Genomic DNA, 24,479 nt, shown 5'->3' on the forward strand with positions numbered 1-24,479 from the left:
AAAAGGTGGAGCTGGGGAGCACTTTTTGCTCCACGGTAACAGGACAGATTTTCACGAAAAACATGTGTCTTAACTGTAGGTCCACCTATACCATCTACCTTGCCACTTGCACTTTATGTGCAAAACAATACGTAGGCCTCACGACCAGAGAGGTCAGGTCAAGAATTAGGGAACATCTCTCTAACATCAGGACAGGTACAGCTACTACCCCCTTGATCCAACATTTTACCAATTTACATGGTAAAAGTTCTGATACTTTTCGTTGGACCTGCATTGAACAAATTACCAAACCACCTAGAGGGGTGGACCGGGATACAATCTTGTCCAAACGTGAGATCTTTTGGATATTCAAATTGTGCACGAGATACCCCTCAGGTCTTAACTCCATGTATGATTTAATTAACCATTGGGAGTAAACTGGACCTGAAAACCACCCTCTCCCATCCTCCCGTTTATACATTCTTCTCTTACAATTATATAAATATAAATTCACCAAGCACACTATTTGTGCTCATCATAGAGAGATTCTGTATCTTAGCACTTCCTCTCCAACATTAATTTTCCATTTAAAATTAGTAAAAAAATTTCTAAAGTATTCTTTCCTATATCATATATATAATAAATAAAAAAAAAATTCTGTTTGTAAATATTTTTGATATTAATGCAATGGATACTTTTTCTATTTGAAATTGCTGTTTACCTTGAAGTATCATTCAGTTGTCTGATACATCAGTCCCTCACTGCTCTGCAATATCTGTAATATCAGCAAGGGTTAAAAACAATAAGTCTTGTAGAGCACATTGTACATTTATATTTTTGCAATTCAACATCTTATGTTCTCTTTCCATTATGCATACTTAGAGACTGATGCACTTATAGGTAGTATTTATATACTTTGTTTAAACCTTATTTAGTCACAGGGCATTATTATTGTCAGTATATCCTGAAGTAAGGAAATGGTTAAAGTTTAATTGTGCAATTAACCATTATCCAATAGGAGTCGTTGTTCATTTCTTTTAAAGGGCAGGATTACACCTGCACAGACAAGCAGCTTTGATAACGGCAACAGCCGAAACATGTCAGCAGCTGTAGGAGCTGACTCCTTTTGGATAATGGCACCCTGTCGTTTTTCTGTTTTAATTTGATTTTCAATAAAGACTATTTTTATTTTACTACATTGGATTGGTGCTCCGCTACCTTTTTTGCTACTTGTGTTCTATTTGACCCTCCAGCGTGGTAGCACTTCCAGAGGAAAATTATCCTCATTTTCCCTGTTTAACTGCTGCACCGGCATTCACCCGCAGCTACAATCAAGTTTTCACTACCTCCTGTCCAGAGAGGGCGTGTACAAGGACCGCGCCCCCCTCACTCCCGAGTACGTCTGAGGAGGGTTTGTTTGGGCACTGCAGCCCTTTGCCAGGACCGGAGTAGCAGATTTCTGGGCTTGTACCTTTCATCTACCCGGAGAACAAGAGGGCAGGCTTTCAGCTCACACACCCCAGGACCGGACGATTACGGCAGTGAGTGAGGGGAGACAGCATACTCCACTTAGTGGAGACCTACACTGAGGAGCGGGTGAGTCCGGTAGCAGAAATAAGTTGTTGTTGACACTGAACTTTCTACATATAACCATCCAGGCACACTGGGGGCAATACTAGAGAGAATACCTTTTTGCATTCACTTAGTGTATTTAGTGTCCACTACAGTCCTGAAGGACTCATCTAATCTCTGCTGTAAGGACAGCACCCCAAAAAGCCCTTTTTAGGGCTAGAACTTCAGTCGTTTTTTTTATTTTTTTATTTGTAATTTTATTTTCATTTGCCTGGCTTTCAGTCTGCGTGTGAGGCTCACAGCATATACTGTGATTAGTGCCACCACTGATATCTTCTTAACATTAGTGTAAATTTAAACAACAAAACTTTTAAATAATTTTGCTACTGTAATCTAATTTCATTTTCTATCAGGCCTGTGTGTCAGGCTTACACAGCATATACTGTGGTTAATTGCTGTGCCAGCCACCACTCATATCTGCTTAACATTATTGTAAATTCAAAAAAAAAAACTTTTAAATCATTTTGCTAGTGTAATCTAATTTCATTTTCCATCAGGCCTGTGTGTCAGGCCCACATCATATAGTGTGATTAATAGCTCTTTTTTCCACCACTTATATCTGGTGTAACATTAGTGTAAATTTTTTTTTTACATCAGTCCTCTTCTAGTGTTATTTAATTTTAGTTGCCAGGCCAGCTTGGCTGCCATTAGTGCCAGCCTGTGTGTCAGGCTGCCAGCATATACTGTGCCTACTTCCATCCTCAGTGCCAGTCCACCACTCCTATCTGGTGTAACATTAGTTTAAATTTTGTAAAAAAAAAAACTTTTACATCAGTCTTCTAGTGTTATTTAATTTTAGTTGCCAGGCCAGCCTGCCACTAGTGCCAGCCTGTGTGTCAGGCTGCCAGCACATACTGTACCTAATTCTATCCTGAGTGCCATCACTCCTATCTGTTGTAACATTAGTGTAACTTTTTTAAAAAAAAACTTTTACATCAGTCTGCTATTGTTATTTAATTGCAGTTGCCTGTCTGCCAGCGTGTGTGCCAGGCCCACTTTCCAACTAGTGCCATGAATCATATTTGTTATAACAGTAGTGTAAATATTTTAAATAAAAACTTTTTGGACTGTGAATCATCAGTCTGCTAGTGCAATTGAATTGCAGTTGCCTGCCTGCCTGCCAGCGTGTGTGCCAGGCCCACTTGCCAACTAGTGCCACCAATCATATTTGTTATAACAGTATTGTAAATATTTAAAATAAAAACTTTTTTGACTGAGAAACATCAGTCATCTAGTGTAATCTAAATGCTGTTGCCTGCCTGCCAGCGTGTGTGCCAGGCCCACTTGCCAGCTAGTGCCACCAATCATATTTGTTATAACAGTATTGTAAATATTTAAAATAAAAACTTTTTTGACTGAGAAACATCAGTCATCTAGTGTAATCTAATTTCAGTTGCCTTCCTCCCAGCGTGTGTGCCAGGCCCACTTGCCAACTAGTGCCACCAATCATATTTGTTATAACAGTAGTGTAAATATTTTAAAAAAATATTTTTTGACTGTGAAACATCAGTCTGCTAGTGTAATCTAATTGAAGTTGCCTTCAATGTATCTATCTATCAAATCTATCTATCTCGTGGTTGTGCAAATGGACTGTTTGCGGTTGTTTGCGGTACGTTACACGGGGAGTTTGGTCTGTCACTGTGAAGCGGGCGTAACCCTTACACTACCTGATCGATACAACATCATACCTGATGTTTTAAAGCACGTTATTCCAAACAATTTAGGAATGATAGGTGATTTAGGCCCTTTATGGGTTAAAACCAGACTCTGCATCAACTATGTAATTTTCCGTGGGAGTTTTGCCATGGATCCCCCCTCCGGCATGCCACAGTCCAGGTGTTAGTCCCCTTGAAACAACTTTTCCATCACTATTGTGGCCAGAAAGAGTCCTTGTGGGTTTTAAAGTTCGCCTGCCTATTGAAGTCAATGGCGGTTCGCCCGGTTCGCCGGTTCGCAAACATTTGCTGAAGTTCGAGTCCGCCGTTCACGAACCTAAATTTTTAGGTTCGCGACATCACTACTCCTATATGGTAAACCCATAACCCTTGTTACTGTATATGCACCCAATACTACTCCAAAACCATTTTTTGTCAAACTGTTCAATAGATTGTTAGATACCTCTAAAGGTCCGGTTTACTTGGGAGGTGATTTTAATTTTCCACTCCAACCACAAATGGACAACACCAACCCCTTTACAAAACCTAATACTAAATTCCTTACATACTTCTGGAAACATCTCAAACTACATAATTTATATGATACATGGCGGTATTTACATCCGGAAGTCAGAGACTATACATTTTACTCTTATCCCAATAAGTCCTATAGTCGAATCGACTATATTTATACTAATCAATTAGGCCTATCCCAAATCACTAAATGCGAGATCATACCTACCCCATGGTCTGACCACTCTGCAGTTCAATTACACATTAACTGGCCAGAGCGCACCACAAATCACTATCATTGGGTGCTAGACGACACCCTCCTAAGTAATATAGACAATGTTATGAAGTTAAATAAAACTTTAGAGGAATATTTTCTTATTAACACCCCTTCTACACCTAATCAGCTTGCTGTCTGGGAGGCACATAAATGCTTCCTCAGAGGCGAACTTATCAAATTGAAATCTAAGGTCAACAAGATACAGAGACAAAAATATCAAGACCTTACCTCCAAACTCTCACACTTGACCCTCCAACATAAATTATTCCCAACAAACTCCTCTATTCTAGACGAGATAGAAGTTATACGGAAGGCACTAGATGACTTCCTGCAGATAGAGTATCATACTCTAAAACGGAAAACAAACAGTTTTTTCCATTTCGAGGGAAACAGAGAAGGTAAATACCTGGCTAGAACCCTTAGGAAAAGGAAACTTAAATCATATATATATGACATACACACTCCAGGTAAGCCCCCTCAGAAAACCACCCCAGATATTCTTAAAATATTCCACACCTACTACTCAAATCTATATAATATACACTCTGAGATTCCCTTAGATCAACTCTCGCAAGGTACCTTAAAATTTCTTCAAGGGTGCCAACTTCCATCCATTGATAACAAGCAACTGAAAGACCTTAAATCATATATTACCCCACAGGAAGTTACACTTGCAATTCAGGAGTTAAAATCGGGGAAAAGTCCAGGCCCCGATGGATTCTCCGCAAGATACTACCAGACATTTCAAGACACCATAGTACCCCATTTAACAAGACTATTCAATTCTGTAATAGATGGGGAACAATTCCCCCCTTCCATGCTAGAGGCGCATGTAGTGGTGTTGCCAAAACTGGGTAAGCCAGCTACAATACCCTCTAATTTCCATCCCATCTCATTATTAAATCTAGATATTAAACTCTATGCGAAAATTCTGGCCACTCGTTTGAACAAGATTATCCCTGACATTATACATACTGACCATGCAGGTTTTACTCCTCGTAGGGAGGCCTGAGATAACACCATTAAAATACTAAATATTATAGAATATGCTACAACTAACCATATCCCTTCTAAAGTCTTATCACTAGATGCCGAAAAGGCGTTTGATCGTCTCAGTTGGCCTTTTCTGACCCAGACTTTGAGAAAATTTGGGTTTGACGATCAATTTATCCATATAATTTTTGCACTGTACAATAATCCCACGGCTAAAATAAAATTAAACAACGCCTTATCTCTCCCTTTTCATATAAACAATGGTACTAGACAAGGATGCCCGCTCTCCCCAACACTGTTTATCCTAGCGATGGAAGTCCTTGCAGTATACATTAGAAACACACCTTCGATCACTGGTATTTCCATAGGACAGCAAGAGTATAAGGCATCCCTATATGCAGAAGATGTTATACTCACACTCACGAACATTCCCTTCATTAATACTTCTTTTTCAGAAATATGGGATGCTGTCCAATTTTCGTATTAACAACACAAAATCAGAATTCATTAATTTAGAAACACCCTATGAAGACTTACGTATATATACACTTACATAAATTTAAACACCAACCAAAAGCACTTAAATATCTAGGGATCCTAAACTCACCACACCTACAGGAGTTAGTTCCCCTAAATTTCGATTCCCTGAAAACCCACATCAGCGCTACACTACACTTGTGGTCCAATAAATCAAACTCTTGGCTGGGAAGAGTGAATGCCATTAAAATGGTGATACTCCCTAAAATTCTGTATGTTCTGCAGGCATTACCCATTCCCATCCCTGATTCCACTATCTATTCCTTACAGAAACTTATTAATGCATATATCTGGAGTCATAAGCGCCCTCGGATCGCTACACAAACCTTGTACCGCCCTAAACTTGAGGGAGGACTTGGAGCTCCTAATGTGTTATTATACCGCTATGCTACTTTCATGACCAGAATAGTGGACTGGTGCAGACACGCTCACCATAAGGAGTGGGTAGGCTTGGAGCAGGAACTTGCAAGGGAGGGTCAATTGGGAGGGAGATGCTGGCTTACAACAACAAAACGCGAACAGAAAAGCACAGAACTCCCCTTTTTAGTTAGAGAAACGCTTAACGTATGGGGGGAAATCTTGATAGGGCACAAATCTATCTCTACATCTTATTCTCCCCTAACACCTTTCATAGGTAATCCCACAACCCTGTGTCAACTTTTATTCCGCTACACTGATAATCTCACCCTTACTCAGGCGATACCTCATCACTCACTTATACAAAATGGTAAATTAAAACCCAGAGAGGAAGTGGTCGAAATAATGGGACCCGTCCTAAATAATTGGCTTGTATATCACCAACTTGCACACTACTTTGCAACACACGTAGAGAGACACAATCTAACCCGGCCTCTAACTCCATTTGAATCCTTATGTTATCTACCTTTTCCGACAACGGGCATCTTATCCATATCATATAAGCTACTATTTACACACAGCTCACTTCATCCCCCATCCTATACTGTTAGCTGGGAGAAGGAGCTTGGGGAGCAACAACCACCTAAAACATGGAAAACAATATATAAACAAATGAGCTCCTCTGCTTCCTCCATGAATATAGCAGAAATAAACATGAAACTTCTCTGCAGATGGCATTACACTTCAGACAGATTAGGAAGGTTATTCCCGGGCTCTAACATCAACTGTTGGAGAGGTTGCACACAAAGAGGCACCTTCTTTCACCTATGGTGGTTATGCCCGATTGCACAAACATACTGGTCAGATATTAGAGAGGAAATAAAACTAGTGATAGGAACTTCTCTTCCATTTACCCCATGGATCTTTATTTTTAATTTCATCCCACAGATATCATGTTCACTACGACTTAAACTCCTCACTGTAATAATTAATACGGCCAAAAGATACATCCCATACTACTGGAAACAATCTACTTTACCAACCATACAATTCTGGCGCGATAGAGTTTCCACTGCCATAGACCTAGAACAATACCATTATACAAAACTACATAAAACAGAAGAATTCTTGTCCATCCGTCTGCTTTGGGAGGAATATCTTTACTCCCTGAAACCCACCGATGCTTTAAATACTCATCATTAAGACCTAATGCACATACACATATAACACTCTAGACTTTCTTATTGACATTCATAGCCATAAAGAAAGAAATATTGAACTTGTTTTTTGTTTGCATTGTTGAAAGTTATATTAACCCCTTAAGGACCAGCGACGTACCCTGTATGTCGCTGGCCTTTTTTTGGGACTTGATTGTTTTATATCGCGGTCTTGCCACCAGCGTTGAGACTGCTCTATTCCACAAAGCCTGCTGGAGGGAGGGAATTAATAGCGTGTTCTTGCTAGACTTGTGCTATTATGTCCTGAAAAAACCCTTAACGACCAGTGACATACAGGGTACATTGTGGTCCTTAAGGGGTTAAGATACGTCAAGTTGTTTATACGATGCGGAGTGCTCCCTTTAATGGAAGAGTTATGCTAAGCTTACTGATGAACGCTTTCCACCATCTTAGCATTATGAGAAGAATTATTATTTCTTGAAACACTCTGTTCCATAATTGAACTACTGTTTGTTCTTGTGTACCTTGATCAAACTGCTTGGATACTGTGTAATGTATGTTTCAACTTGATAAAAAAAAAAAAAAAACTATTTCACTCATATATACACTTTTTAATTAAAAACATAATTTAAAGGTTGATAGGTTTTTAAAGGGTTAAAAAGGGATATGGTATACAGCAAGGTGGTAGAATGGAAAGGGTTCCAAAGTATATATATATATATATATATATATATATATATATATATATATATATATAGGCTGACCATATTGCCGCTTTAAGAAGGAACACATATGAAAAATACATATGTGAGGGTTCTTATACAAAACCATTTCTTTAAACAGCCCTGACATATGTATTTTTCATATGTGTCCCTTTTTAAAGCGGCAATATGGTCAGGCCGGCTACTAAGCCTACATTCCTGCTTTTTCAAATAAAGATACCAAGAGATCGAAGAGAAATTGATAATAGGAATAAATTAGAAAGTTGCTTAAAATTGCTCTATCTGAATCATGAAAGAAAAAAAAATTGGGTTTAGTGTCCCTTTAATGGAAACACAATTTCCATGAATCTAACTGTATCATATATTATACGGTGTGTGGTGCATGAAAGGTTAAAAGAAAATATCACCATTTTGTTGGCTTTAGGGCATAAAGAATACAGTAACACAAATTAAAGTGTCATAGAATGCTGGCCTCTTTGTGACCTGTTAGTTTGTGAAACCCCACAAGTTTCTTGAATTTCATTATTATTAATGGTTAAAAATCGAATCTTTCAGAGAGAAAAATAAATAAATAAAAAACAGTCAGACCTGTAACTTGTATGTGATAAAAACATGAAACAACATTTTTTAAAAATGTATAGTTGTTTTCCATCATTTATTTTCTACAAATCAAACTATGATTTTCTTAGCTATTCTCCTGAATTTATAAATATTATGCATTTTAAATAAAAATGTACAAAATAGTATTGAGTATTTATATATCATTGGGATATCAGAATAGCTATTGTCTTCGAAGAAATTAAAATTGTAATACATTTATAACAGAGGTAAACTAGAGATGTGCAAAAGCTAAAATTACAACTAGGGCTTCCATATAATCAGCACTAGATCTCAGGTTGGTGCACTGCTTTTGTATGCTTTACCTTTGCATATAAAGAAACACAGTGCAATGGCAGTGGCTTCCTCACGCGGGTTCTTCCCAAACCCTGCAAAACATGGCGCCACATGTGTCAAGGGGGATTCTATTCATCCCAAGTCCCTCTCCACAGCAAAATGGGCGGCGGACACTGCAAGGGCCGGTCACAGACACCTTGCCTATCCTTGTATATATATATATATATATATATATATATATATATATATATATATATATATATATATATATATATATGTGTGTGTGTGTGTCTAAATATGTGTATGTGTATATGTAGACATGTGTATCAATGTGTTTATATGTGTAAATATTTATGTGCATACAAACATACATATAAACACATAATATATATATATATATATATACACATGTTTACACACACATATACTGTATATGTGTATATATATATATATATATATATATATATATATTAATGTATATTGCATAAGGACAAGACCTGGTGATGATCCCTGTGGTCCCTCGCAAAGAAAGCCAGCACACGAGAATTAGAACAACACACCTTCCTTTAATGCAAAAATAGCATAACGTTTCAGCTCCCACTGGAGCCTTGATCACATGCAGCAGTTCATGAAGATAAATCAGGCATAAAACAACATACACAAATAAACCCTTAAATACCCCCACCCACCAATCAGAATGCAACCCAAAAAAAACGCCAAATACAAAGATAATCAACACAGCTGTGTGCCACAATGTCGGACATGGACCGCAAGCATCGACGCGTGTCCATGGAAACTCAGTAGCGTGTATCTCGCAACTGCGCATGCGTAAATAGTGTAATAGCGCATGCGTGCGCAAAAACGTCATGGCGTCAAAACTAATTGTCATGGTAACCGTAAACAATAGCAGAAGATTAGCGGAAAACACACCGCAATAACAGAGGCAAAATATAGCCATCACCTCCACCAATCAATGGGCACCAAGACAACACTGCGCTTGCCCACCTACATATACATGAACTTTATCAAAAACATAGCTGTGCGCCAACAGGCATATATTAAGTGGATGACGGAACTAAACAGCCTATATACAGGTTGCACAAAAATAAATTGCATCTGATTAGCCAGTGAAACTTAATTAAAAACAAGCAGTTATATTCATTATCGGCCACCAATATGTTAATGCGTAAAGAATCTACTTACAAAAATGAGCTAAATTTAGCCTCTATTATAGTCCGATCAGGACTTAAATGTAAATTAGATTGAAATACATCATCAAAAACATATGGTGGCTAATAGAAAAATATCTAAACATATTTACAGAATTTTGCAGCGTGTGTCTAGGGTATGGTAAAAACATCCATAGTTAGATGAAAGGGACCACAGGGATCATCACCAGGTCTTGTCCTTATGCAATATACATTAATGTATTTATCTCTTGGCCGTGCACTGAGTGGTTGAAATGTTGGTGAGTGCTGATCTCTTTTGTTAATATATATATATATATATATATATATATATATATATATATATATATATATATATATATATATATATATATATATATATATATATAAACGTATCTCACAAAAGTGAGTACACCCCTCACATTTTTGTAAATATTTTATTATATATTTTCATGTGACAACACTGAAGAAATGACACTTTGCTACAATGTAAAGTAGTGAGTGTACAGCCTATAAAACTGTGTAAATTTGCTGTCCCCTCAAAATAACTCAACACACAGACATTAATGTCTAAACCATTGGTAACAAAAGTGAGTACACCTCTAAGTAGAAACATCCAAATTGGGCCCAATTAACCATTTTCCCTCCCCGGCGTCATGTGACTCATTAGTGTTACAAGGTCTCAGGTGTGAATAGGGAGCAGGTGTGTTAAATTTGGTGTTATCGCTCTCACACTCATACTGGTCACTGGAAGTTCAACATGGCCCCTCATGGCAAAGAACTCTCTGAGGATCTGAAAAAAAGAATTGTTGCTTTACATAAAGATGGCCTAAGCTATAAGAAGATTGCCAAGACCCTGGAACTGAGCTGCAGCATGGTGGCAAGACCATACAGCAGTTTCACAGGACAGGTTCCACACAGAACAGGCCTAGCCATGGTCGACCAAAGCAGATGAGCACATGTGCTCAGCGTCATATCAAGAGTTTGCCTTTGGGAAATAGATGTATGAGTCCTGCCAGCATTACTGCAGAGGTTGAAGGGGTGGGGGTCAGCATGTCAGTGCTCAGAACATAAACCACACACTGAAAATTGGTCTGCATGGCTGTCGTCCCAGAAGGAAGCCTCTTTTAAAGTTTATGCACAAGAAAGCCAGCAAACAGTTTGCTGAAGAGAAGCAGACTAAGGACATGGATTACTGGAACCATGTCCTGTGGTCTGATGAGACCAAGATAAACTTATTTGGTTCAGATGGTGTCAAGCGTGTGTGGTGGCAACCAGGTGAGGAGTACAAAGACAAGTGTGTCTTGCCTACAGTCAAGCATGGTGGTGGGAGTGTCATGGTCTGGGCCTGCATGAGTGCTGCCGGCACTGGGGAGCTACAGTTTATTGAGGGAACCATGAATGCCAACATGTACTGTGACATACTGAAGCAGAGCATGATCCCCTCCCTTCAGAGACTGGGCCACAGGACAGTATTCCAACATGATAACGACCCCAAACACACCTCCAATACAACCACTGCCTATCTAAAGCAGCTGAGGGTAAAGGTGATGGACTGGCCAAGCATGTCTCCAGACCTAAACCCTATTGAGCATCTGTGGGGCATCCTCTGTGGGGCATCCTTATTTTGAGGGAGCAGCAAATTTGCACTGTTATAGAGGCTGTTCACTCACTACTTTACATTGTAGCAAAGTGTCATTTCTTCAGTATTGTCCGATGAAAAGATATAATAAAATATTTACAAAAATGTGAGGGGTGTACTCACTTTTGTGAGATACTATATATATATATATATATATATATATATATATATATATATATATATATACAGTATATATATATATATATATATATATATATATATACACACACACACTATTGAGCCCTTCCCAGTCAAATACCTTGAAGCATGCAATATAATTTTTATTCAATTTTAATGTGTTTTAAATATAAATACTTCACACTCCTATGTTCTTCACTTAGAAGAAAATATTATTTTGTTTTTAATATATATATATATATATATATATATATATATATATATATACAATGGTCCAGATTACAAGTGTAGCGCTAAATATCGCTTGCATGCAAGTGATATTAGTGCTCCACTTTGTAATACCAGCGCACGATAATGTGCACTGGTATTAAAAGTTTATTGCAATGCGCACGTAAGCTCATGTTTGCATTGCTAGGAAGTAGTGATGTCGCGAACATAAAAATTTGGGTTCGCGAACGGTGAAAACGAACTTCCACAAATGTTCGCGAACGGACGAACCGGGCAAACCACCATAGACTTCAATAGGCAGGCAAATTTTAAAACCCACAGGGACTCTTTCTGGCCACAATAGTGATGGAAAAGTTGTTTCAAGGGGACTAACACTTGGACTGTGGCATGCCGGAGGGGGATCCATGGCAAAACTCCCATGGAAAATTACATAGTTGATGCAGAGTCTGGTTTTAATCCATAAAGGGCATAAATCACCTAACATTCCTAAATTGTTTGGAATAACGTGCTTTAAAACATCAGGTATGATGTTGTATCGATCAGGTAGTGTAAGGGTTACGCCCGCTTCACAGTGACAGACGCTCGCGCGTGCACGGGAGGAGGCGGGCGGGCGCATGCACGGGGAGGGAGCGGGTGGGAACCGCTACACTACAGAAAAAATGTTTTTATAAGTGGGAGAAAGGGGTGCAAAATATTTAGTACTTGGAAATCTAAGTGATCTGGGAGCGGGTGGGGGATTGGTTTTGGGGGAGGGGGGAAGCTACACTACAGAAAAATGAAATAAAAATAAAAAAAAAAACATTTTATTTGCAAACTGGGTACTGGCAGACAGCTGCCAGTACCCAATATGGCCCCCAATAAGGCAGAGGGGGAGGGTTAGGAAGCTGTTTTGGGGGGGATCAGGGAGGGTGGGGGCTAAGGGGGGGATCCTACACAACAGAATATGTAAATATGATATATATATATATATATATATATATATATATATATATAGATATATATATATATATATATATATATATATATATATATATATATATATAAAAGATACCTTTTATTTTAGTACTGGCAGACTTTCTGATATTTCTGAACAAAGGGGATCCCAGAGAAGCATTTACAACCATTTGTGCCATAATTGCACAAGCTGTTTGTAAATAATTTCAGTGAGAAACCTAAAGTTTGTGAAAAAGTTGACTATTTTTTTTAATTTGATCGCATTTGGCGGTGAAATGGTGGCATGAAATATACCAAAATGGGCCTAGATCAATACTTGGGGTTGTCTACTACACTACACTAAAGCTAAAATTAACCCTACAAGCTCCCTACAAGCTCCCTAATTAACCCCTGCACTGCTGAGCATAATACACGTGTGGTGCGCAGCGGCATTTAGCGGCCTTCTAATTACCAAAAAGCAATGCAAAAGTCATATATGTCTGCTATTTCTGTAAAAAGGGGATCCCAGAGAACCATTTACAACCATTTGTGCCATAATTGCACAAAATGTTTGTAAATGATTTCAGTGAGAAACCTAAAATTTGGAAAAATGGAACGTTTTTTTTTTATTTGATCGCATTTGGTGGTGAAATGGTGGCATGAAATATACCAAGATGGGCCTAGATCAATACTTTGGGTTGTCTACTACACTACACTAAAGCTAAAATGACCCCAAAAAGCTCCCTACATGCTCCCTAATTAACCCCTTCACTGCTGGACATAATACACTTGTGGTGCGCAGTGGCATTTAGCGGACTTCTAATTATCAAAAAGCAACGTCAAAGCCATATATGTCTGCTATTTCTGAACAAAGGGGATCCCAGAGAAAAATGTACAACCATTTATGCCATAATTGCACAAGCTATTTGTAAATAATTTCAGTGAGAAACCTAAAGTTTGTAAAAAAAAATTGTGAAAAAAGTGAACAATTTTTTTTATTTGATCGCATTTGGTGGTGAAATGGTGGCATGAAATATACCAAAATGGGCCTAGATCAATACTTTGGGATGTCTTCTAAAAAAAATAAATATACATGTCAATGGCTATTCAGGGATTCCTGACAGATATCAGTGTTCCAATGTAACTAGCGCTTATTTTGAAAAAAAATGGTTTGGAAATAGCAAAGTGCTACTTGTATTTATGGCCCTATAACTTGCAAAAAAAGCAAAGAACATGTAAACATTGGGTATTTCTAAACTCAGGACAAAATTTAGAAACTATTTAGCATGGGTGTTTTTTGGTGGTTGTAGATGAGTAACAGATTTTGGGGGTCAAAGTTAGAAAAAGTGTGTTTTTTTTCCATTTTTTCCTCATATTTTATAATTTTTTTATAGTAAATTATAGGATATGATGAAAATAATGGTATCTTTAGAAAGTCCATTTAATGGCGAGAAAAACGGTATATAATATGTGTGGGTACAGTAAACGAGTAAGAGGAAAATTACAGCTAAACACAAACACCGCAGAAATGTAAAAATAGCCCTGGTCCCAAACGGACAGAAAATGGAAAAGTGCTGTGGTCATTAAGGGGTTAATGTACACTACTGTTACACCAGATATGATTTGCACTGGTGTGACACTGGAGGAAACTGACTGCTATTATTTCACAGTCAAAAAAGTGTTGTTTTTTTTTAAATGTACACTACTGTTACACCAGATATGAGTTGCACTGGGGTGACACTGTGCCCTGGCAGGCAGGCACTGAAACGCACACGTGTGAAGGAAACTGACTGCTATTATTTAACACAGTCAAAAAAGTGTTGTTTTTTTTAAATCTACACTACTGTTACACCAGATATGAGTTGCACTGGGGTGACACTGTGCCCTGGCAGGCAGGCACTGAAACGCACTCGTGTGAAGGAAACTGACTGCTATTATTTAACACAGTCAAAAAAGTGTTTTTTTTTTTTTTAAATTTACACTACTGTTACACCAGATATGAGTTGCACTGGGGTGACACTGTGCCCTGGCAGGCAGGCACTGAAACGCACACGTGTGTAGGAAACTGACTGCTATTATTTAACACAGTCAAAAAAGTGTTGTTTTTTTTTAAATCTACACTACTGTTACACCAGATATGAGTGGTGGCACTGGGCAAGTGGGCACAGTATACGCTGTGAGCCTGACACACACGCTGGCAGGCAACTGCAATTAGATTACACAGAAAAAAAAAAGCAGACTGATGTTCTAGCCCTAAAAAGAGCTTTTTGGGGTGCTGTCCTTACAGCAGAGATCAGATGAGTCCTTCAGGACTGTAGTGGACACTGAATACACTAGCCTAGCTATTGATTTCCCTATTAAATCAGCAGCAGCTACACTGTCCCTCCTCTCACTAAGAATGCAGCTTTCGAATGAATCTAAAATGGATGCTGTCCAGGAGGTAGGAGGGTCTGGGAGGGAGGGTCTGCTGCTGATTGACTGGAATGTGCCTGCTGACTGTGAGGTACAGGGTCAAAGTTTTACTCAATGATGACGAATAGGGGGCGGATCGAACATCGCATATGTTCGCCCTCCGCGGCGAACGCGAACAAACTATGTTCGCCGGGAACTATTCGCCGGCGAACTATTCGCGACATCACTACTAGGAAGTATTGCACTCATTAGAGCGCGCTTCCATAGGCTCCTACGGGAGCCTCGTTCTGATGCCATCAATAGGGATTAGTCTGTTCTTCCATACATTCCCCCAACCTGTTAAACTCCTGTCACAATCACTCCATATGTAATCGGGTTAGGCTTAATAATGCCGTTCTTATATATAAACCACATGAATAGGACTGAAACTCATCGATCAGATACCCATCAATATAGTAGTCTAGCCCTACCTTGTACTCGGCACCAATTTTTTCTCCTCACTTTTTAAACGAAACTTTGTGACTTATTTTTATGATACCTACATTCATTTAACGCCTTTCTATGCATTGTGAGCCATTTGAAATGAAAACCCTATTGAATGCTTTATACCTAGCTTATTATCTATTGGAGTCATAATAGAAAATAACAAGATCACATATTATCCGACTGTATGTCAGTCTAATGAAAGCATACTAGCTCTTATATTTAAATCATAGTGTCATTAAATTTAATAACTGAGAATTACAATCAGCATAACTCAGCTTTACACATATCACACCCTGTAATAATCTCTGCTTTCAGAAAGGTAGAAGGAAGATAGACTCACACTTTGACTTTTTTATTGTTGATTTGTTGGTGTTATTTTATTTTGTATATTTGTTTGATTAATGTTATAACAATGAGACCCATTGGTTCTTTCCCCTTCATCAAGAAACTAACTAATTTTGAGCATGCTTGCCATTTATGAAACATAATATTTTCAATTTGCTCAGCTAGTCTTTGCAATTACTGTACTTTATTGCTCCATTACATATTCATAGAGGCATTCTGATCTAGACCAACAATTCATAACCTATTTGAATTATGTAAATTATCATAAAGCTCAACCCATGGTTGATTCCCAACATACATTACACCAGTAGGAGACTATTTTAAGTAATTGTAAAATTACAATCCCGATAACATAGATTGTATCACTATACCATGTGGATCAGCTGTGTCAGGAAAAAGTGCCCAGCACCTTGCTCCGCTATCACATTCTCTACGAAACCCCTCTATGAGCGTAGAACTGTTATACTCATGCTAAATCTTATTTTCAATATAATTTCTGGTAGACTTGGCTATCCCTTGTTTGTTTGTTTTGTTGTTGTTTTTCTTTAGAAAATCAAGGAGTTCAAGCAATTTTCAATATCCAATTAATCTCAGTTGTTTTTAATACTACAAGTGCCATCTGGATACTTAATCTTAAGAAATACTGTATATGCACATTGTGATCTCTCACTTTGTATATTCTGTTAAAATTACTTTATTATGTATTGCATAATAGAGTATCTCTATTTGTGTGTGTCATGTACCTGAACTCCTTGAATAAAAAGAATTTGAAAAAAAAATAATCTACATACTATGCTGAAACAAATATTTATTTTGAATACATCAATATATATTGTATATACTATTTTTTAAAGGGAGGTCCATCTATCCTATCCATCTATCCCTATCCCTCTGTCCCTATCCCTCTATCCCTAACCCTATTCCTCTGTCCCTGTCCCGCTATCCCTTTGTCCCTATCCCTCTTTCCCTATACCTCTGTCCCTATCACTCTGTCCCTATTCCTTTGTCCCTATACCTCTGTCCTGATCCCTCTGTCCCTATCCCTCTGTCTCTGTCCCTATCCCTCTGTCCCTATCCCTCTCTCCCCATCCCTCTATCCCTGACCCTATCCCTCTGTCCATGTCCCTCTATCCCTATCCCTTTGTCCCTACTCCTCTGTCCCTGTCCCTATCCCTCTGTCCCAGAGCCTATCCCTCTATACCTATCCCTCTATCCCTATTCCTCTGTCCCTGTCCCTCTATCCATTTGTCCCTGTCCCTATCACTCTGTCCATATCCCTCTGTCCCTATCCCTCTATCCCTATCCCTCTATCCCTATTCCTCTGTCCCTCTATCCATTTGTCCCTGTCCCTATCGCTCTGTCCATATCCCTCTGTCCCTATCCCTCTATCCCTATCCCTCTATCCCTATTCCTCTGTCCCTATCCATCTGTCCCTATACCTCTACCCCTGTCCATCTTTCCCTATCCCTCTGCCCCTGTCCTTATCCCTTTGTCCCTATCCCTCTGTCCATATCCTTCTGTCCCTGTCCTTCTGTCCCTCTGTCCCATTCCCTATATCCCTATCCCTCTATCCCTATCCCTCTACCCTTGTCCCTATACCTCTGTCCCTATCCCTCTGTCCCTGATCCCCCTGTCTGCCAGTACCTATAAACCCTTTTTTTCTATTTTTTTTTTTTATTTTTTTATTTTTCTGTAATGCTAAATCTTATTTTCAATATAATTTCTGGTAGACTTGGCTATCCCTTGTTTGTTTGTTTTGTTGTTGTTTTTCTTTAGAAAATCAAGGAGTTCAAGCGATTTTCAATATCCCATTAATCTCAGTTGTTTTTAATGCTAAAAGTGCCATCTGGATTTATGATATCTTTGTTTTCATACAAAGGGATGGACATATCCCATACTTATATCTCTTCTCTACTTAATCTTAAGAAATACTGTATATGCACATTGTGATCTCTCACTTTGTATATTCTGTTAAAATTACTTTATTATGTATTGCAATATTTTTTTCTCTGAGTATCTCTATTTGTGTGTGTCATGTACCTGAACTCCTTGAATAAAAATAATTTGAAAAAAAATAATCTACATACTATGCTGAAACAAATATTTATTTTGAATACATCAATATATATTGTATATACTATTTTTTTAAAGGCAGGTCCATCTATCCTATCCATCTATCCCTATCCCTCTATCCCTATTCCTCTTTCCCTGTCCCGCTATCCCTTTGTCCCTATCCCTCTGTCCCTCTATCCCTGTTCCTATCCCTCTGTCCCTCTATCCCTCTGTCCCTCTATCCCTGTCCCAATCTCTCTGTCCCTATTCCTCTATCCCTATCCCTCTGTCCCTATCCCTTTGTCCCTATCCCTCTGTCCCTCTATCCCTGTTCCTATCCCTCTGTCCCTCTATCCCTCTGTCCCTCTATCCCTGTCCCAATCCCTCTGTCCATATTCCTCTATCCCAATCCCTCTGTCCCTATTCCTCTATCCCTATTCCTCTGTCCCTATCCTTCTGTCCCCATTCCTTTGTCCCTATCCCTCTGTCCTGATCGCTCTGTCCCTATCCCTCTGTCTCTCTGTCCCTATCCCTCTGTCCCTATACCTCTCTCCCTATCCCTCTATCCCTGACCCTATCCCTCTGTCCATGTCCCTCTATCCCTATCCCTTTGTCCCTATTCCTCTGTCCCTGTCCCTCTATCCCTGTGTCCCTATCCCTCTGTCCCGGAGCCTATCCCTCTGTCCCTATCCCTCTATACCTATCCCCTATCCCTGTCCCAATCCCTCTGTCCCTATTCCTCTATCCCAATCCCTCTGTCCCTATTCCTTTATCCCTATCCCTCTGTCCCTATCCCTCTGTCCCTATTCCTTTGTCCCTATCCCTCTGTCCTGATCCCTCTGTCCCTATCCCTCTGTCTCTGTCCCTATCCCTCTGTCCCTATACCTCTCTCCCTATCCCTCTATACCTGACCCTATCCCTCTGTCCATGTCCCTCTATTGCTATCCCTTTGTCCCTATTCCTCTGTCCCTGTCCCTCTATCCCTGTGTCCCTATCCCTCTGTCCCGGAGCCTATCCCTGTGTCCCTATCCCTCTATACCTATCCCTCTATCCCTATTTCTCTGTCCCTGTCCCTCTATCCATTTGTCCCTGTCCCTATCCCTCTGTCCATATCCCTCTGTCCCTATCCCTCTATCCCTATCCCTCTATCCCTATTCCTCTGTCCCTATCCATCTGTCCCTATACCTCTACCCCTGTCCATCTTTCCCTATCCCTCTGCCCTTGTCCTTACCCTTTGTCCCTACCCCTCTGTCCATATCCTTCTGTCCCTGTCCCTCTGTCCCTATCCATCTGTCCCTATCCTTCTGTCCCTCTGTCCCTTTCCCTCCATCCCTATCCCTCTATCCCTGTCCCTATCCCTCTGTCCCTATCCTTCTGTCCCCTTCCTTCTGTCTCTCTGTCCCTTTCCCTCTTTCCCTATCCCTGTCCCTATACCTCTGTCCCTATCCTTCTGTCCCTGTACTTCTGTCCCTCTGACCCTTTCCCTCTATCCCTATCCCTCTATCCCTGTCCTTATACCTCTGTCCCTATCCTTCTGTCCTTCTATCCCTATGTCCCTTTCCCTCTATCCCTCTATTCCTGTCCCTATACCTCTGTCCCTATACCTCTGTCCCTATCCTTCTGTCCCTGTCCTTCTGTCCCTCTGTCCCATTCCCTCTATCCCTATCCCTCTACCCCTGTCCCTATACCTCTGTCCCTATCCCTCTGTCCCTGATCCCCCTGTCTGCCAGTACCTATAAACCCTTTTTTTCTATTTTTTTTTTAATTTTATTTTTTTCTGTAGTGTAGTGCACCCCCCCCCGCAATCATCATTTATCCCCCCACCACCAAACCCCTTTTTTTCTGTAGTGTAGCTGCCCCATCCATCCCTGTCCTTTTTTTTCTGTAGCAAGGCACTACCTCCCCTTCCCTCACCTCTCCACTGCTGAGCCACCCACCCGCCACCCGCCTACACCTCCTACATGCACCAGCAGAAGATCGGTACAGACGTTACCCTTTTTTGAGGAAAAAACCACACAATTAAAATGAGTATACAATACATTTAGTACAAATTTTAACATAAAGTAAAATTAATTTACAAAAATAAACCATGATGTGTCACTTTATGATAAAAGACCAACTATGAGCAGTACCTCACAAAATATTGATAATACAGCATTTTTGAAATGTTTTGTGCTTTAGAACTAGAGGAATACATGTGCCTTTCTAGGCCAAGGCTTACATATGTCATTGTGCTAATTGTTCTTTTTTTTTTTTTGTTCTGTTTTTTCTTTTCTGGACTATTGTGCATTAGCAGTTAATTTGTCAAGCAAGAGGAAGGGCAGGAAGGAAGAAGGAAACATCTGACTAATATTGGATTGAGATGTGTTATGCAATGTATTAGTGGAGTGATGTTGGCTTTATAAAGATTGCATTACTGTAATTATTGCATTAATGGTATGGTTAAGCCTTTTATAAGTACTTGGATATCACTTTTGTTTCTATTAAAAAGTATCTTTTTTTTCAGGCCTCCATTATTACTAGCAGCTGAAAATTTTACTCTGTTCCTTAAAAATAGCATTACTTTCCCTAGACATCGAGTTACCAGGTTAGTATATTATATCTTTATAATAACAATTCAATGTGTATCTCAATGTCATGGCTTTTTATGTAATAGGAGAAGAAATAAAATGTTTTTTTTTTGTTTATTTGTTTTTTATTTGCAATTCTTCACTTTTATTCAAAACATCTCTATCAGACAAAAAGACAACAATGTTTCGGACGTTAACCCTTAATCATGTTGAAAACAAATGTTTTGACCATAAAATCTACCTAAAGATGTTAATAATGCTTATGATACGAATATGACTACTACTTAGTGATATTTAAGCTTGTAGTTTTAAATAGGATATAATAAGCAGACTACATTGGTCTTTTGGTTTGTATTTGCCAGCAAATCTATTTCTTTTATACTGTTAATAACACAATGAGATCTGTTCCATTTCACCAGAAGAGTGGCTGCAAGTGTGCCAAAGGATTTTTAAAAAACAAAATCTGTTTAAATAGTCTTGACTTTTACAAAAAGCATTTTGGATATGAGTTGCTTATCTTGTTTTTTGCACATGCTCCGTTTACTTGAATAAACAATCATTTTAAGGGTTCATAAAAAGTTAACAGTATAGCTTAAATAAAAAAAAAATCAACTAAAAATCTGATAATCAGAAACTTAATTTATGATTGGAATTAGATGTTTGGACATACAGTAGATAATGTTTATTAATATACACCATAGATCATTAATCATATATCAAGAATTGATATTGATGTCTAAAGAGGCATTAAATCCTCTTGCTTTTGTGTGAAACATTGTGCTTGTTTCACTCTCCCTACAGGTGTTGCATTTTCATAGCTTCCAACATTTCTTAGTGGATTTCAGGGATTGGAGGGCACTTGTGGACAATGGCCCATCTGTGTTCTGAGGGCAGACTGTGACAGGAGTGGAGTGGGTCAGACATGTCTTGGGAGTGTAACTGGGTGGAGATGGGGTATTCCCATAAAAAAACAGGACATTTCCGTGGCCAGCAACACTGGGAGTTGGAAAGAGAGGAGTCCCTCCAACCAGTTTCAGTCCTGCAGGAACCCAGGGCAGATAGGAAGTCTCTAGGTCGCATGGGGCAAGCACAATTTTTACACATAGAGGTGTTTAATGTCCCTCAATGTATTTAAAACCTCCAAAAAATACCTGAAAGCCTTTGAAACACCTTTTTTGTTTTAGTGTCCTTTTGATTTTCCAACTAGATCACATACATCATTTGTAAGACCTGATTCAAACAGGGACTCTTTAATTAGATTGTAATGGCTTAGAAAAAAGCCAATCCCCCAACATGCATACAGTGTATTAGCACAGCACACTCTTATTTTATACATGGAACTTTCCTCCTTCATGAGAAGTTTCACATGTGTGGCCTTATGTTGTTTCTGTAGACACTATTAACCGGAAGTCAGAGTGCATTAAGTTCATATAACTACTGTATATTTCAAAAGAAAAAAACTATCGCCTAGATTACGAGTCTTGCGTTAGCCTTACGAGTCTGGCAGGTACAGGTGTACCGCTCCCTTTTTTTCCCACGTCTCGAGCATACCGCAAATCCCCTTACGTCAATTGCGTATCCTATCTTTTTAATGGGATTTTCCTAACGCCGGTATTACGAGTCTTGGAGAAAGTGAGAGGTACAGCCTCTCCTGTCAAGACTGATACCGCATTTAAAAGTCAGTAGTTAAGAGTTTTATGGGCTAACGCCGTAACATAAAACTCTTAACTAAAGTGCTAAAAAGTACACTAACACCCATAAACTACCTATTAACCCCTAAACCGAGCCCCCCCCCCCCCCCACATCACAAACAGTTAACTAAAGTTTTTAACCCCTAATCTGCTGACCGGACATCGCCGCCACTTCAAAAAATATATTAACCCCTAAACCGCCGCACTCCCGCCTCGCAAAAACTAGTTAAATTTTATTAACCCCTAATCTGCCGTCCCTAACATCGTCGACACCTACCTACATTTATTAACCCCTAATCTGCCGCCCACAACATCGCCGCCACTATATTAATGTTATTAACCCCTAAACCTAAGTCTAACCCTAACACCCCCCTAACTTAAATATAATTTAAATAAAACGAAATAAAATTACTACAATTAAATAAATAATTCCTATTTAAAACTAAATACCTATAAAATAAACCCTAAAATAGCTACAATATAGCTAATAGTTACATTGTATCTAGCTTAGGGTTTATTTTTATTTTACAGGCAACTTTGTATTTATTTTAACTAGGTAGAATAGTTCTAAAAATAGTTATTAACTTTTTAATAACTTCCTAGTTAAAATAAAGACAAATTTACCTGTAAAATAAACCCTAACCTAAGTTACAATTACACCTAACACTACACTATAATTAAAATAATTACCTACAATTACAATTAATTACAATTAAATAAACTAATGTACGAGAAAAAATAAAAAATAAATTACAGAAAATAATAAAATAATTACAAGAATTTTAAACTAATTACACCTAATCTAATCCCCCTAATAAAATAAAAAAGCCCCCCCAAATAATACAAATCCCTACCCTATACTAAATTACAAATAGCCCTTAGGGCTTTTTGCGGGGCATTGCCCCAAAGTAATCAGCTCTTTTACCTGTAAAAAAAAAAAATACAATACCCTTCCAACATTAAAACCCACCACCCACACACCCAACCCTACTCTAAAACCCATCCAATCTCCCCTTAATAAAACCTAACACTAACCCCTTGAAGATCACCCTACCTTGAGACGTCTTCACCCAGCCGGGAACAAGTGGTCCTCTAGACAGTCCGAAGTCTTCATCCTATCCGGTCAGAAGAGGTCCTCCAGATGGCCAGAAGTCTTCATCCAGGCAGCATCTTCTATCTTCATCCATCCGGAGAGGAGCGGATCCATCTTCAAGCCAGCCGACATGGAGCATCCTCTTCTTCCGACGACTCCCGACGAATAAAGGTTTCTTTAAATGACGTCATCCAAGATGGCGTCCCTTGAATTCCGATTGAGCTTGCATTCTATTGGCTTTTCCCTATGGGGAAATCATGCACGAGCACGTTTAGCCAGCTCACAGCTACCGTAAGCAGCACTGGTATTGAGGTGAGATGTGGAGCTAAAATTTGCTCTTCGCTCACTTTTTAAAGGCTAACGCCGGGTTGAAAAAAACCTGTAATACCAGCGTTGTTTGTAGGTGAGCGGTAAGCATAAATTAAGTGTTAGCACCGCACCCCTGTTAACGCAAAACTCGTAATTTCGCCTTTTGTTTTTCCTGTGGGTGGCTCTGATAAAACATGCATTTTAAGAGCCTTATGAATTTACTTTGTTTTCATGGTATCTTTTGTTGGAAAACATACCTAGGTAGGCTCAGAAGCAGTAATGCATGCCTGGCTACTAGCTTGTGATTGGTGGCTGTACCCACATGCTTCTTGCCATTGGCTCAGCATATATATTCATTTAGATCCCAAGAATTCATGGATATTCTAGTGCTGACTTTTACTGTGTGTTTAAATACTTTACAGAGGTTAAACACGTAGTAATATGCAAGCAATAGTGCCACATTAAATAGTCTTTAACACATTAGAACATTTCTTTGTATATATTTGAATTGCATTCTTTCATATAAATAGCGGAAATTTCCTGAGTTTAATCTCCCATAATTTGCCCTCCAGGCCTACTCTTTGAGTTGACACATTTCATGCTATTTCAAACGTTTTACTTTTACCTTTTAAGTTTATTTATAATATATTCACTAT

General features: G+C 38.9%; 1 protein-coding gene across 3 annotated transcripts in view; it reads left to right on the top strand.

Annotated features, from left to right (window-relative positions):
- Nucleotides 1–24,479, top strand: part of P2RX1 (purinergic receptor P2X 1) — a 183,288-nt gene that overhangs the window by 118,552 nt on the left and 40,257 nt on the right. For all 3 annotated transcript variants that reach the window (XM_053707507.1, XM_053707506.1, XM_053707508.1), the window contains one exon: nucleotides 20,667–20,747. In XM_053707507.1, the coding sequence (XP_053563482.1) occupies nucleotides 20,667–20,747 (81 nt within the window). The remainder of the gene's footprint in view (nucleotides 1–20,666; nucleotides 20,748–24,479) is intronic.

Source organism: Bombina bombina, chromosome 3 (genome assembly GCF_027579735.1).
Source record: "Bombina bombina isolate aBomBom1 chromosome 3, aBomBom1.pri, whole genome shotgun sequence".
Classification (NCBI taxonomy): domain Eukaryota; kingdom Metazoa; phylum Chordata; class Amphibia; order Anura; family Bombinatoridae; genus Bombina; species Bombina bombina.